The following is a 16,605-nucleotide window of genomic DNA, read 5'->3' on the forward strand; positions in this document are numbered from 1 at the left end:
AAGTAGTTGTGTGTTAATATAAATCTTAAGCTGCTAATGAATTGAGCCTGTTGGGGTTTTAGTTCAGGATCCCCGGATAGGACATAATCAATTTGTGTGGTCTATCACTGTTTATAGTGAAATCACGTCACTCATAATTTACAAGGTATCCCCATGCCATTTTAAGTCCTTGAGGATATTTAGAATATGTGTAGTATCTCGTAGTTACGTCTTTTGCTTTTTTCCATGCTTCTGTAAAAGCAAATCAATATATTGTGAGAGATTTGATGTTGTAGAATTTATACCCATCATTGTTTGTCGCCCAGGAGGAGTCAGGATGTTTTTGTGGATCTTTGGTAAGTAACGGAAAACAGGTATGGTTGAGTGTAACACATTTATGAAGTCAAATTCTTGTTTTAACAAGATACCTTGTTCTAAACCATGTTTAAGATAACGTGACAATGTTTCGTGGAATTTTATCATGGGATCTGATGGTAGAATGGTGTATGATGTTCTGTCTTGCAATATATTATGTTCTTCATTAACATAGTTTTGTTGAGGTCTTAAATTACATCCCCCTTATCTGCTGGTTTAATGATTAAGTTGAGGTTAGTTTTGTAGCTCTTTGAGTGCTAATGATTCAGCTTTGGTTAAATTAAGTTGTGTCAGCTGGGTATTGGTATTTCGCTTCTTGATATGTTCCATGACCATTTTTTTCGAATGCCTGGATCATGGGCTCTTTCAGATAAGTAGGATTGTACTCTAAATATACCTGGGACCTTTCAAGTTATGTTGTGGTTCATGCCGAAATTCTGTGTCATCTGTGTTCTCAAAGAAAATGTACGTTTGCTTTTTAATGCACTTACTCATCTCATAAACACCTCCTAGAAATTGTTGTGGCTGCTTGTAGATAACACTAATCCATACATACCATCACCACCACCTTATACACACTGCCACTTCATTATTTATTGTTTATAGCCATTTTTAGATATTTTTTCAGCATTAAAAAGAAAAAGAAATTCAAACAGAAATCTACATAGCACAAGAACATAGCGAGCGCCTGTACATGTGTATGTTACTTAAGAGAAAGCTCTGGCGGTTAGGGTCCTCTCCCCCTTATGTCCACATCTGCATTCCTTGTACAATCATAATGTCTTAAGCTGAATTGTCCGCTCTTGCATGTTATTGTCGCTAGCCCATGACCATCCATGGAGGTGTTATAATGCTTAATTATATTCATGTCACTCTTATTGTCTGTATCGGTGACTATATTTATTGTACTCTTGTTCGTTATATATGTAATTTGGCTGCCTAGCGCTATGGAAACTGTAGTGCTCTATAAATAAATGATGATGATGATGATGAGACTATGAGAAAGTACATAGCGAGTGCTTGTGTGGCTGGATCACCTATAGATAACTTTGTGTATAAATATATTTAAAATATTAGCGCAGTGCGCCAATTTATAATATTTCAAATGTACTGATTTTTTTTTTTACTGAGTAATAGAAATGGACTGATTTTTGAGGTATTGATTTCTGATGCAATAGGCATTTGTTTGAGGAAATCTGTTGTGTAACTTCAAGAGGATTTCCTCATTATGGCTAATGAATTATTTTCATGTGAGTGAACACCATGTCTTTTCAGTCAAAATGCACGGCAGGAGGTCGCTACCTCACTTTTATGTGTAGTTTTATCCTGTATCTTACAACCTGTCTGAATAAAAGGACCAGCAAATTTTAGGAAATATCAGATTGGTGTAAATTTTGTTAACTTTGCAAAGCATTTAAATCCCAGTTTAGAGAACCTATTGCATGCTGATACTAAATATCTGATGTATTATCTCAGTCTTTGCGGAGCCATCTAGGATCAAGGAGCTTTTTGACGGTTAATGCGCTTTATTTGCTTCTGAGCAAATGCACAGAGCCCTCGCTATGGGGTCTGATGAGGCCATGTTCTGCCCCTTTACACCCCCCTTCATGAGTTAAACATAGTGTTTGATTAAGACCTATGAAAATATTGAAAATTGCAGCTAGTAAAACCATCTGGATCTAATGATTTCTTACATTTTAAAGGTTTAAGGGCTAAATACATCTCCTTCTGTGTAATGGCTCATATAGTAGCTCATATTGTGGACCCAATTCATCTTCGGAAATCCCTTTGCATGCCCTAACTGGTGTGACATAGCTCTGCGCATGTTAAGAAATGGATTTTAAGTCAATTAAAGCAATTGCATGCAATTCAAATTCATGCCTGAACACAAATGACACGACTGCCTACATCTTGAAGGGTGTAATAGGGGATGGAAGGGCTGGGTGAACGTAGGCAATGTATAGTAAGGGCGTGCCAATGGCAAGCCAACCCAGATGTGGCTGATGCAAGCTCTGTTTAGGCAGAGTGTACCTATACCCAGATTGAAATGGAAACGTATCTTAAGATCCACTTAAATTTGAATACGGGTGAATGTATGTTCAAGTTCTGTGCTTGTTTAAGTGCAGGCTTCATTCTAAGATCTAAGATGAACGAAGCCCTGGGTGTCTGAAAACCAGGGGGCTGGAGCTACTTTCAAAAAACCTGCAGTCAAGATTATCAGCTTTTCTGTGTTCAGACTCAGTTTGTATTCAGAGGCCCCTTAAACAGTTTTACATTTGTCACAGAGAGTAAAGACAGATAAAGCTGCAAGATTGTTTAACTGAAAATATTTACAAATAGCTGCCTCAATCCGTCGTAGGACTTCAGAGTCTTGTAGAAGAGCTTTAGAAAGTGTCCAAGAGCCGAGATTGCACTATAACTTGAGAAGGTAATTGTTTAGAGTAGGACCATCCTATTAGCAAAAGCGCCTTGGCGTGGCAGGATGGCTTAAACATACATTTGCAAATGTGTGCAACAAAGACTTTTGCATTTTTATCTACAGTAGAAATGGCAGATCTGTTGCTGGCTATAGCAGTGTGCTGGGGGAAAAAAATGTTGTGTGTATGTTCCTTGCAGGATAACCCCACCCTTTCAAGCATCTGTTATGGCCTATAATTTGATTTGAACAGCTTCCAGTTTTGTATAACTTGAGAATGTAATCAGAACCAAGGAGTGGTCTGTCCAAGCAGTGTCCTGGATTATATCAACTGATGTTATGCGTAAATTATGTTTGTTTGCAAAAATAAAATCTATTCTGGAAAAGGTTTAATGGGTACGTGAAAAAAAGGAAAAAGATTGTTCAAAAGATATTACACATATATAGTGCAGGTGCAAAAATTGTACGGTGTTCAATTATCAGCATTGAGGTAGAACTTTTTCTACATCATCCAACTTCCCGCTTCAGCACAATTCACATAGTTATGCTAGGTAATACAGTTACTTTACACAAGAGCTGACATTCACTCTTACTGGGATTGTCACTTTCCCTTTGCTAGCCCTGGCAGCATCTTGATAATTCCCATATGACAAAGGTAGAAAAAGGGAATCTTGCACAAGGAAATGACTATTGGTTACTTATTAGTAATATATAACCTATTAATGTTGAGGGGGTGCTCATTCCAAAAATAACTTGTAGAGGAAAAGAGAGAGGTCTAAATTGGAAATAGATGAGAACACTCCAGTCCAAAATTAAAATATAACTTTATTATATTAGTTAAAATTAATGCCCATTGGCATTGGGGATCCCTACAAAGCAGAGAGCAAGAGGTGAAATATGAAAAGGGCCCTACTTCAGGTTTAGAGTATAACAGCTAGTTAGTCTACAAGCTGCGGGTCTTACATTAGTGACTACACAGTCACATATACTTAAGCCAGTTCTAAACCCACGGGTATTTTTAAATCACTATAATAAAACCAATTAAAATCCTTTATTCACTATATGTTCCACTAATCATCACCTAAGCACACACTTTTCATATTTCACCTCTTTCTCCTTTGTAGGGATCCCCAATGCTGATGTGCATTTAATTTTAACTAATATAATAAAAGTTATGTTTTAATTGTGGACTGGAGTGCTCTCAACTATTTCCAATCTATACCTCTCTCTTTTCCTAATTCCCATAAGAGTCAGGTTCATTAAGTATTGATTGACATTATCAGCAGCAGCTATTTATATAGCGCCAGTAATTCCGCAGCGCTGTACAGAGAACTCACGAACATCAGTCCCTGCCCCATTGGAGCTTACAGTCTATATTCCCTAACATAAACACACACAGACAGACAGACCAAGGTCAGTTTGATAGCAGCCAATTAATCTACCAGTATGTTTTTAGAGCGTGGGAGGAAATCGGAGCACCTGGAGGAAATCCACACCAACACACAAACTCCACACAGATAAGGCCAAGGTCAGGAAACAAACTCAGGACTCCAGTGCTGTGAGGCTCGAACAGACTTACTAAAAACTTATCCTGCAACTCAAGCTCTCACCAGGGGTTTGGTTGGTCTCGGGACTTTTCCCCAGACACCCTGATCCTATGTCACAACAAGTGTAATGCTGTTGTTTGTTGCCTTGTTAAAGCGAGTATGCGAAATGCGCACCGGCGTTCGCCTTGCTATGCTTTCTTATAATAGACCCTTTCTCTTATTTTAGTCCTAGACAACAAAATTCAGCGGCACTACCCCTGGTATATCCAGGACGTGAATCACTTAGAGTAGCGTTCTTTTCTCTAACTTTATTACAAGTAGGCTACTCTACAGTATCACAGTATTCCACTAGGAAGGGGAGAAGCCTTTCATTCAGTCCAATCTCCATACAGAGGCTGTTACCTGTATAGAGCTGTCTGAACCTGGTGCAGCATTTATTTCAATGGCTCTTTTCTCTTGCACCTAGCTAAGTCTCAGATATAATATTTATTTATCTGTCAAATTTTAAACAGTTTTTGTTATATTATATCAATTAGGACATTAAAAGAGATTATATTTTCTATATTAAGAGATTAACTATTAGGATATTATAACAGTTTACTATTGTGATTATTGATTCACCACTAATATATATCTAACCTAACGAGGTGGGGCAGCAGTAGCTGTCGATTTTAATCACACATTCTTGCACTTTTGTCACTGTTCATTTGTGTTTTAAAATATTTCGCTACTGGTGGCTCATTGGCCATTTAGGGATCATTTAAATATATATCCAATAAAGTATTTATTCTTAAATATTACTCTATCACTCCAAGAGTGCCCCTATTTATATTCCATGCTTTCTTTCTTTTTCTTGTGCTACTTTCTAAGAGCTATACATGGTAGGGGAGCAAATTTATAATTCAATTATATATTATATGTAACATACAGGGTGAGTGATACTTTCTTTACAATTTTCTGCATTCAGCAAGAGAGCTTACATCAGTAAGAACTTTGCACTATCCAGTGTCTATTCTGCAGTATCCGTGGCTTATCGGTATCACCAGTTCTGTTGCTTTGACTGGCTTATTTCCAGTTCTGTCTATCTGTGTGTGAGTTCCAGGTCTGCGCCTGTCGTACAGTCTTGAGTTCACCATTCCATGTTACGGTTCTGCATTCTGAGTTCCTGTCTCCAGTTCCAGTTAGTTCTGCTCTGAGTTTCCGTCTTCCAGTCTGTTATTACACCGGATTCCAGATCCATACTCGGGCACAGACTCTGGACCTAGACTTCTATACTGCTTGTGCTTCTCTGAGTTCTCTAGATGAGCAGAGAGATCATCAAAGTCTCCAGGTTCCATTTCAGTCCTGCTTCAACCAGACCCATAGGTCCCGAATCGGATCAAAAATACAGTCAACCGTGACACTGAGGCATTGAAGCATGAGTTTGGGAGTTCGGTCATCTTGAGTGCCGAAATAATATGGAGGTAATGTCAAAATATCAAGACATCGGTTATAAATCTTACCCATATGTAAGCGGAAAACAACACATACACACATCACAACTTATGGAAAACAAAGACACCTAAGAGGGGAGGAAATAACAAGTAAGAGTTAATAAACAAGTGATGTCCCCAATTTGTAGTTGTAACATAGCCTACGATTTTCACTCAGATGGCACTGAGAGAGGCGAGACCACAACTATAACAAGATCCCAATTAACTGGACTCTTTTACAGGAATTATGCTTATTATGAGGTATAGGAGCAGAAATGGAAATTAATGGTTGGGATTGGATTAATGAGATATTAAAGTGTATTTTATAATAATTAAGCAATAAATGCATCTATTGAATAAAACATATATTAATGCTAAAAGATTAAATAATAAATTAAGGATAAAATCATGTCAATTGATTGTCTCTGACTTATATACTCTTTTAATCCTATAAATACTATAAATATCATTGTGATCTGGCATTCCTTAGCTGGTCTATGATTACCAACTTAGAAGCATTGCAGAACAATTACTTGTAATCACCACTAAGTGCATTCATCTTATAGTTCTGCTAAAGTCACTCTAAGTAGGGCTCTTCCATAAGGTATGGGGAGGGGGGATAATAGGATAGATATAAGGGGGACAATGGGAGAGATATAAGAGAGTAATAGCAGAAATATGAGAGTGACAATGGGAGAGATTGAGAGATATGAGGGGGACAATGGGAGAGATATGAGAGGGTAATGGGAGAGATATGAGGGGGACAATGGGAGAGATATGAGAGGGTAATTGGAGAGCTATGAGGGGGACAATGGGAGAGATATGAGAGGGTAATGGGAGAGCTATGAGGGGGACAATGGGAGAGATATGAGAGGGTAATGGGAGAGATATGAGGGGAACAATGGGAGGGATATGAGGGGGACAATGAGAGAGATATGAGGGGGAAAATGGGAGAGATATGAGGGGACAATTGGAGAGATATGAGAGGGTAATGGGAGAGCTATGAGGGGGACAATGGGAGAGATATGAGAGGGTAATGGGAGAGCTATGAGGGGGACAATGGGAGAGATATGAGAGGAACAATGGGAGGGATATTAGGGGGACAATGGGAGATATATGAGGGGGACAATGGGAGAGATATGAGGGGGGCAATGGGAGAGATATGAGGGGAACAATGGGAGGGATATTAGGGGGACAATGGGAGATATATGAGGGGGACAATGGGAGAGATATGAGGGGGACAATGGGAGAGATATTATTGGAACAATGGGAGGGATTTGAGGTGGACAATGGGAGGGATATGAGGGGGACAATGGGAGGGATATGAGGGGGACAATGGGAGAGATATGAGGGGGCAATGGGAGAGATATGAGGGGGACAATGGGAGAGATATGAGGGAAGCAATGGGAGGGATATGAGGGGAACAATAGGAGGGATATTAGGGGGACAATGGGAGAGATATGAGGGGAACAATGGGAGGGATATGAGGGGGACAATGGGAGAGGTATGATGGGGACAATGGGAGAGATATGAGGGGGACAATGGGAGAGATATAACGGGGACAATGGGAGAGATATGAGGGGGACAATGTGAGAAATATAAGGGGAACAATGGGAGAGATATGAGGGGGACAATGGGGGAGATATGAGGGGGACAATGGGAGGGATATGAGGGGGACAATGGGAGAGGTATGAGGGGGACAATGGGATTGATATGAGGGGGGCAATGGGAGAGATATGATGGGAACAATGGGAGAGATATGATGGGAACAATGGGAGAGATATGAGGGGAACATTGGGAGGGATATGAGGGGGACAATGGGAGAGATATAACGGGGACAATGGGAGAGATATGAGGGGGACAATGTGAGAGATATAAGGGGAACAATGGGAGAGATATGAGGGGGACAATGGGGGAGATATGAGGGGGACAATGTGAGAGATATAAGGGGAACAATGGGAGAGATATGAGGGGGACAATGGGGGAGATATAACGGGGACAATGGGAGAGATATGAGGGGGACAATGTGAGAGATATAAGGGGAACAATGGGAGAAATATTAGGGGAACAATGGGAGAGATATGAGGGGGACAATGTGAGAGATATAAGGGGAACAATGGGAGAGATATGAGGGGGACAATGGGGGAGATATGAGGGGGACAATGGTAGAGATATGAGGGGGACAATGGGAGAGATATGAGGGGGACAATGGGAGAGATATGAGGGGGACAATGGGGGAGATATGAGGAGGACAATGGGAGAGATATGAGGGGGACAATGGGAGAGATATGAGGGGGACAATGGGAGAGATATGAGGGGGCAATGGGAGAGATATGAGGGGGACAATGGGAGAGATATGAGGGGGACAATGGGAGAGATATGAGGGGGACAATGGGAGAGATATGAGGGGGACAATGGGAAAGCTATAAGAAGGTAATGGGAGAGATTTAAGGGGGGCAATGGGAGAGATATGAAAGGGTAATGGGAGAGATTTGTGAAGATAATTGGAGAGATGTGGGGGAGAAAATGAGATAGCTATGCAGGTGTGCACTTAGGGAGTACATGTTGCCCAGAAACCTCCCGTATACTATGGTTAAACTCCAGATTAGCCTCATTCATGAGGAAAACCTGATTGCAACACATTTTCCTCAGACAACAGTTGTCTGTGTCATTAACAGCAGAAAGCAGCTTCTGATGGTGACACTGACATTCAGATTGGCATCCCAGAATGCACAATGTATCCATTCCATCCTGTCATCAAACATTTCCCAATTTCTTCTTTCTCTGCTCTTCTACTGTCTCTCTCCTGCTTGTGGGCAGCCAGTAGCCCGAGGACTCACATGTGAACAACCTGAATAACTTGTCTTCTTGGTTCTCTCTCTAGTGATCCTCATGTCACAGAGTGAACACAGTCCTTTCACACAGTCTCTAGGCCTGGTCTTTGTAGCTGTTTTTTCTGTGATTGTGTAATGATGTCTCCGTGTATGGACTGTCATGGCCAAAAGTTTTGAGAATGACACAAGTATTAGTTTTCAAACAGTTTGCTGCTTCAGTGTTTTTAGTCCTTCTTGTCAAAGGCTTTTATTGGCAAGCTTGGTGGCTTACTGGTTAGCCCTTCTTCCTCACAACACTGGGGTCATGAGTTCAATTCCCAACCATGTCCTTATCTGTGTGGAGTTTGTATGTTCTCCTCATGTTTGCGTGGGTTTCCTCCCACACTCCAAAAACATACTGGTAGATTAATTGGCTGCTATCAAAATTGACCCTAGTCTCTCTGTGTGTATTTTAGAAAATTTAGACTGTAAGCTCCCATGAGTCAGGGACTGATGTGAGTGAGTTCTCTGTGTAGCGCTACGGAATTAATGGTGCTATATAAATAGCTGATGATGAATTACATTAAGTTTGTGCAATATTTGCAATGCTGACCCTTCTTTTTGAAGAACTCTGCAATTCCCCCTATTATGCTGTCAATCAACTTCTGGGCCACATGCTGACTGATTCTTGCATAATCAATACTTTTAGTTTGTTAGAATTTGTGGGCTTTTGTTTGCTCATCCACCTCTTGAGTATTGACTACAAGTTCTCAATAGGATTAAGGTCTGGGGAGTTTCCTGGCCAAGTACCCAAAATGTCGATGTTTTGATCCCCGAGCCACTTAGTTATCACTTTTACCTTATGGCATGGTGCCCATCATGCTGGAAAAGGCATTGTTCGTCATCAAACTGTGCTTGGATGTTTGGGAGAAGTGGCTATTGGAGGATGTTTTGGTACCATTCTTTATTCATGGCTGTGTTCTAGGTAAAATTGTGAGTGAGCCCACTCCCTTGGCTGAGAAGCAACCCCACACATGAATGGTCTCAGGATCGTCATCATCGCCATTTATTTATATAGCGCCACTGATTGCGCAGCGCTGTGCAGAGAACTCATTCACATCAGTCTCTGCCCCTTTGGAGCTTACAGTCTAAATTCCCTAACACACACACAGGATGCTTTACTGTTGGCATGACACAGGACTGATGGTAGCGCTCACCTTTCCTTCTCCGGACAAGCTTTTTTCCAAATGCCCCAAACAATCTGAAAGGGGATTGGTCAGAGAAAATGACTTTAGCCCAGTTCTCAGCAGTCCAATCTCTGTACATTTTGCAGAATATCAGTCTGTCCCTGATGTTTTTCCTGGAGAGAAGTTGCTTGTTTGACAGCCATCTTGACACCAGACCATCCTCCAAAAGTCTTCGCCTCACTGTGCGTGCAGATGCTCTCACACCTGCCTGCTGCCATTCCCGAGCAAGCTCAGCACTGGTGGGGCCCTGATTCCGCAGCTGAATCAATTTTAGGAGACGGCCCTGGCGTTTGCTGGATGTTCATGGGCATCCAGAAGCCCCTTCACAACTATTGAACCTCTCTTCTTGAAGTTCTTGTTGATCCGATAAATGGTTGATTTAGGTGTAATCTTACCAGCAGCAATATCCTTGCCTGTGAAGCCCTTTTTGTGGTTAACAGAGGATAACCAATGATTTCAAGCACCACGCTGCTTTTAAAGCTTCCAGTCTGTTATTCTAACTCAATCAGCATTACAGAGTGATCTTCAGCCTTGCCCTCGTCAATGCTGTGTTAACGAGAGAATTACTGACCTGATGTCAGCTGGTCCTTTTGTGGCAGTGCTGAAATGCAGTGGATAATGTTGTTTTTGGGATAAAGTTCATTGTCATAGCAAAAACGAACTTTGAAATTAATTGCAATTCATCTGATTACTCTTCATGACATTCTGGTGTATATGCAAATTGCCATCACAAAATCGGAGGCAGCAGACTTTGTGAAAAATAATATTTGTGTCATTCTCAAAACTTTTGACCATGACTGTACAATACATTCGCACAGTCTGTGTAGATGGTTATTCTATGATGTCATAGAGTGAGTTCAGGACATTTACAGCATCTGACAAACCAGTATATCTTAGGCTACTGTATGAAACTAACATGATGCTGCTCTGGCAATGCCAGTTGATGCTTCTCTGCAGCGATAATGTACAGCACCTTTCTGTGATCAATGTACACCAGTGATGCGCATAAATATTATTATATTGCAAACTGCTGCTCTATGCTCTACATTTCTTCATTGTAGACATGTCCTTGGTCTTATTTTGTGATTTTCCAAACACAGCATAATGTACACATTAGATAAGGCTCCCAGACATTGGACCAGACGCACTGTATATACATTGCACGGGAACCAGCAGGTGTCTCAAGATGAGTCATGTGACGGGACAACGTGCTACTGAGCCTGTGATGATAAGGATCCTATAAATGGTCCCTGCCACTGGCAAACGTCCTTTCAATTCTTCTATTACATCAAGGAAGAGGTAACATCGGCTCAATATGCTCCATCTCTTGGTGTGGATGTTCCTGGGGGTTGCAGGTAAGTACGTTAGCTCTATGACTAATGTCCAGAATCTTGAATAAAAGTCTGTACGATACCGTGTCTGTCATGGTGTTGAAGGTGGCTGGGAACATACTGTAGGTCAACTACTCACCAACGGCACTCACCCTGCCTGGCACCAGCATCTCGGTATATGCATGCCCTATTTCATGTTTCCAAAGGTTAACTATGGATATTCTATCACTATATAATTGTGGTTTACCATTGTGGTTAATTGAATTGCAGCTGCCGCTCCTGTGATTGACGATGATAAGATTATTAATGGCTATGAGTGTGCTCCCCACTCCCAGCCCTGGCAGGTCTATTTCACCTACAACGGGGACGCCTGGTGTGGTGGATCCCTAATTACAGCAAGGTGGATCATATCAGCAGCTCATTGCTACAAGCAGTAAGTATTGTACATGCTACTTCAGTTCAGTATAATAACAAGCTGCTGGCTAATCTTCTATGTCAGGCCTGTACAACCAGGTGTTGTGAAACTACAAGTTCCAACATATCCTACCAGTTTTTGGCATGCTGTTGACTGGCAAAGCATGCTGGGTCTTGTAGTTTCACAAAACCTGTAGAGCCTCAAGTTGCTCAGGGCTGCTCTACATTGTAAGACAGACTAAGTAGCATAATCCTTAATGAATAAAGAACAGGATCATCACGATCATAGGAACAGAACCAGAAGACAACTGAATTACGTACATGAATCATCATAATTATTTTTGCTTTATTCTGGATAGCAACATTCATTAAGGACTTCATCTACCGTGTCTTATGCTAACAGTTACCTATAAGTGGACACCTAGGGGTAAATTTATCAAGACGCGGGTTTAAAAAGTGGAGATGTTGCCTAAAGCAACCAATCAGATTGTAGCTATTATTTTGCAGAATGTACTAAACAAATGATAACTAGAATCTGATTGGTGTCTATGGGCAATAACTCCACTTTTCAAACTCGCAGCTTGATAAATCTACCCCCTAATCTAACAGCTGAGTATCGTTTAGACCCGGAGGGGCATTCTAGTATATTAGTGATTTACTCTTGTTGTCATTTGTTGTTTGTTTTTATTTATACCTCAATTGATGTTTTGTATTTCACCTATGATTTACTTAATTAATAAAACATTTATATGCTCACAATAACAACACGCAGTACATATAGCGCAGGACCTATGCCAATCTTTCTACAGTATTAAGGTCTGGACTACCTTCTAGATCCATAGCAGCTGTGATACCATACCTGTCCTATGTAGCTCTAGGTTAAGCAATCTGTGTGCAAGATCTTTCCTACCTACCATGGGACCTATTACATGTACTTGGTGCTGGGGTTATCTGAGTTGAATTTCTCCTTCCTTTCTAGATTAGTTTGTAGCGCAGTAATTGTCATTGATTATCTTTTCGACCATCAAATTGCCAGAAGCAGGTTGAAAACGGTCGGATAGCTTATTAGTACTTTGCAAAACATGCAGCTATGTTTTTCTGATTTTTTTGGTCTTTAAAGCTGGTTTTACATTTGTTCCTCTCTCCCCACATTTCTATAACTTACTAGTTAAAAATGAATTGATAAACTTACCTTTTTATTCTTTCTGTCCTTTATCTTTGGATCTGACCAGGCTTCATTTAAAACCAATTAAAATATCATTCACTTGATCTTTCACACATCATTCAGTATTACATTGTAATCACCCTGTGCAATGACTGCACCTGTTTCCGTATCTGTTTGACAAAGAAGGAAAACAATCATGAAAGTTGATGTAATGCATTAATAGCATTCGTTGAATTCTGATGCTTTATTTACCCGCTCTTGTTTGTGTAGACCCAGGACCCTTGTTGCTCACCTTGGAGAACATGATACTACCAAGGCAGAGGGTACAGAGCAGCACATCCAGGTGGAGAAGGCTTATAAGCACTTCTCCTACAGCATTTTTAATATAGACCATGATTTCATGATGGTCAAACTCGCTGAGCCTGCCCAGTTTAATCAGTACGTCCAGCCTATCCGCATTGCCGGTAGTTGTCCGACGGTGGGGAGTCAGTGCCTGGTGTCTGGCTGGGGAAATCTGTTGACAGACGGAGGTAAGATTACACTCTTAGTCATTCTTTTGTAAAGATTGGGCAATTGTTTTCGCAATCTTAAAGTCACATTGTAACACATTATGCAACTGTCATTAAAAGTGTCAATTTTAGAGTGTAACTGGTGAAATGATTGCAAAATCAAAACATATGCACATATTTACTTCTTTCTCTTTCCATTGAAAGAAACTAGGGAAATGATATTAATGCATACATCATACTTACTCAGTTTTTAGTCTTTCCCTCCGGGAGATCCCGGAGGGTAGGTGAAACGCGAAAGTGCCATTATGCCGCGGGGGGAGAACTGAAGTCTCCCATCCTGCCCACTTCACTAGGAAGTGGAGAGGCTGCAGGAGTATGGCATACTTGGCAACTGTGTAGAGTGGCGAAGCACCGTGAATTATGCATTTTGGCCCCTCCCCTGCGAGACAATGCTGAAATGCGTTATGAAGGCACCCATATCACTAGGAAGTGGGGAGGATGCAGGAGTATGGCATACTTGGCAACTGTGTAGAGTGGCGAAGCACCGTGAATTATGCATTTTGGCCCCTCCCCTGCGAGACAATGCTGAAATCCGTTATGAAGGCACCCATATCACTAGGAAGTGGAGAGGCTGCAGGAGTATGGCATACTTGGCAACTGTGTAGAGTGGCGAAGCACCGTGAATTATGCATTTTGGACCCTCCCCCGCATGGCAATGCTGAAATGCGTTGTGAAGGCACCCATATCGTCCACTTCACTAGGAAATGGGCAGGATCAGGGAGAATTGCCTACTCACCCGGGAGTCTGGGAGACCTACCCGCAATTCGTGAGTCTCACGGAAATTCTGGGAGAGTTGGCAAATATGTTATTTACATGTAAATATATAGTACTGTTAAAGAGCTGATGTAGGAGTTTGGGGGTGTAATATGCAGGTGTGAGAGACAGGCTGGAGATAAAATGCTAATACAGTAATATAATAATATACATGAACACCATACAGTGCCTAATAAAAGGCTTAACGGCTGATATCATGACTTCTCTTACCCTCTAACTCTTATTTAACTATTTCCTTAAATAATTGACACCAAACCTAAGTGTGGCAAAATGAATATAGTTTAATTAAATATGGTGGTGGAGAAAAGAGCAGACAGTACGACGTCTACCAGGCAGAACCAGAATCATTATAGTCAATATCTTTGTCTTGCAGAGGAGTATCCTGATTCTCTACAGTGTCTGAATATCCCTGTACTGTCGAGCGCCAGCTGTACGGCTTCTTATCCAAACCAGATCACCAACAATATGTTCTGTGCCGGTTACATAGAAGGAGGAAAGGACTCATGTCAGGTAAGTGTGGACGGAGGCAACAATAGAAAAACCTAAATACTTAATTACCTGGCAGATGCAGAGTCTCGGCCTCAGATCATGTTTATTTCTGACAAATGCAAAAAAGAGGGTGTAATGCGGTGTATGTGTAGTGGGCGGTTGGATGGGGTATCTTGCCATAGTGTTAGCTAATGTGTAGAGCCATATCTATCACCATGACTAATACCTAGAGTCATAACTGGTGCCAAGACCAATACATAGAGTCATATCTGATGGCAAGTTTATTATGCAGAGCTATATCTGATTTATTTTTTTACTTTGTAAAAACTTTAACTTTTTTTTTTTTTACTTTTTCATTGCACCCGCCTTCCTTGACTACATAATGAGAGGGGCATTGGGGTTCATTGACACTTATGGATAACCTTATTGGCAGCTCCTAATGCTGATCTAGGGGTTTGGTGTGTCAGGAGCCCCTTCACTTAAACTTGCCACTATGAGGTCCTCTCCAATCCCCTTTTCTTCACTGTTGGAGAAATGTCTATACAGCACATGGCAGTCAGATATCTCCATGTTCCTGCGATCATCACTGGGGTTCAGGGCATCCCAGGGAAGCCAATGAGCTTCTCCCAAATATTTTGTGTTCTTCCCCAAACCAAATGCACACGGTGAAACACGGAAGCAATTACCAAAATTCCATAAAGTGGCAAAATGTTCCTTCTATTCCACATTGAAACATTTGGGGAAAGTCATAATGAAACCTCGATTACTTGATTTTAGTATAACTTTTTTTAATTAAGGGACATGTTGAATTTACGTAATTTCTCTATAGATGCTAAATACAGTAATTTATCTATATTTGTACAGGGTGACTCTGGTGGACCTCTGATCTGCAATGGAGAGCTATATGGAGTGGTCTCATGGGGGCATGGGTGTGCCCAAAGTGGAAACCCCGGCGTCTACACCAAAGTCTGCAACTATTTCGACTGGATACAGAATGTTGTTAATAGTTATTAAGGATGAGCATAAATTATACAGATATCTTTCTATTAAAGAATCATATATAGATATTTTCCATTGTTTACGAGTGTGCATGTTATATTCAACTGCCTGTGGTTTTTGAGACTAATAATAATAGCGAAACACAAGAAGGTCTCTGTGACCGGATGCCCCTCCAATGCCACCCTGTCCATGTGTAGCTGGGGACTGGTTGGACTTGCCTTGCCACTGTCCTCTTTCTTTCTCCCAAATGTGCCCTCTAACCGCAGTAGGAGGGGCTTTTCCTGCTGTCACCACTAGGCTCCTTCACCAGCACCTAAAACCACATCCTTCTGGGTATCTCTCACTGCTAGTGTACCCACTTAATGGTACCTGGTACCCCTGGCCTGGTACACCTGACCTCTTGCCTTCAGATCAGGGTTGCTGTGGAAGGTTCCCCCTGGCCTATGACACTGGCCAGAGCTGCAGGTAGCGGAAAGAGCATTGGTACTGGATGCTGGGTCCCAACCTCAGAACAGCTGGATAACAGATTAGATTGGTCTAATCTGTAGGTCACAGGAACTGCCACTGGAAAGTAGGCATCAAAGCAGGATCTTGAAGCAGTGATGCTTTATTAGCTCAAGTAGCCCTTATAAGGATATTTACATGCCAGTTTGTGGTACTAGTGATCTAGGAAGTTACAGATGGTGTGTTGATATTACATGCTCAAACAGTGCGCTTTCTATAGAGTTACACATATACCCTGGCAGGATGTAGTTACGGATTTAATTATGGATTTCCTCTAGAATATTTACGAAACCCAAACATGACATATTGTTTAAGAAATCAATACATTTCCATAAAAAAAACAATACCAATATAAAATAATAAGCGCATTTGCAATGATATAAAATCGGGCCTGCACCACTATTTGAAATAAATTTCTACGTGATACACCCATAGTCTCAACCACAAATGTCTTTGCCAAATTTTTTTCTTAGATATTTTTATACCACGGAGTAGAGAACCATTTGGTAGC

The 16,605-nt window shown here is 41.2% G+C and overlaps 1 protein-coding gene across 1 annotated transcript; it reads left to right on the forward strand.

The window, feature by feature from the left end:
- The first annotated feature begins 13,088 nt into the window (after window positions 1–13,088).
- On the forward strand, window positions 13,089–15,611 carry LOC142107664 (trypsin-3-like). The gene is made up of 3 exons (XM_075191233.1): window positions 13,089–13,289; window positions 14,476–14,612; window positions 15,456–15,611. The coding sequence occupies exons 1-3, from the start codon at window positions 13,160–13,162 to the stop codon at window positions 15,603–15,605; spliced, it is 417 nt and encodes a 138-aa protein (XP_075047334.1). The 5' UTR covers window positions 13,089–13,159; the 3' UTR covers window positions 15,606–15,611.
- Window positions 15,612–16,605: the final 994 nt, after the last annotated feature.

Source organism: Mixophyes fleayi, chromosome 11 (assembly GCF_038048845.1).
Source record: "Mixophyes fleayi isolate aMixFle1 chromosome 11, aMixFle1.hap1, whole genome shotgun sequence".
NCBI classification, from domain to species: domain Eukaryota; kingdom Metazoa; phylum Chordata; class Amphibia; order Anura; family Limnodynastidae; genus Mixophyes; species Mixophyes fleayi.

Excerpts from the sequence above, each read along its gene's own strand:
- LOC142107664 (XM_075191233.1), top strand. The coding sequence starts at position 13,160 with ATGATGGTCAAACTCGCTGAGCCTGCCCAGTTTAATCAGTACGTCCAG. Across the intron at positions 13,290-14,475 it reads AAATCTGTTGACAGACGGAG|AGGAGTATCCTGATTCTCTA; the intron begins GTAAGATTACAC and ends TTTGTCTTGCAG. Across the intron at positions 14,613-15,455 it reads GAGGAAAGGACTCATGTCAG|GGTGACTCTGGTGGACCTCT; the intron begins GTAAGTGTGGAC and ends ATATTTGTACAG.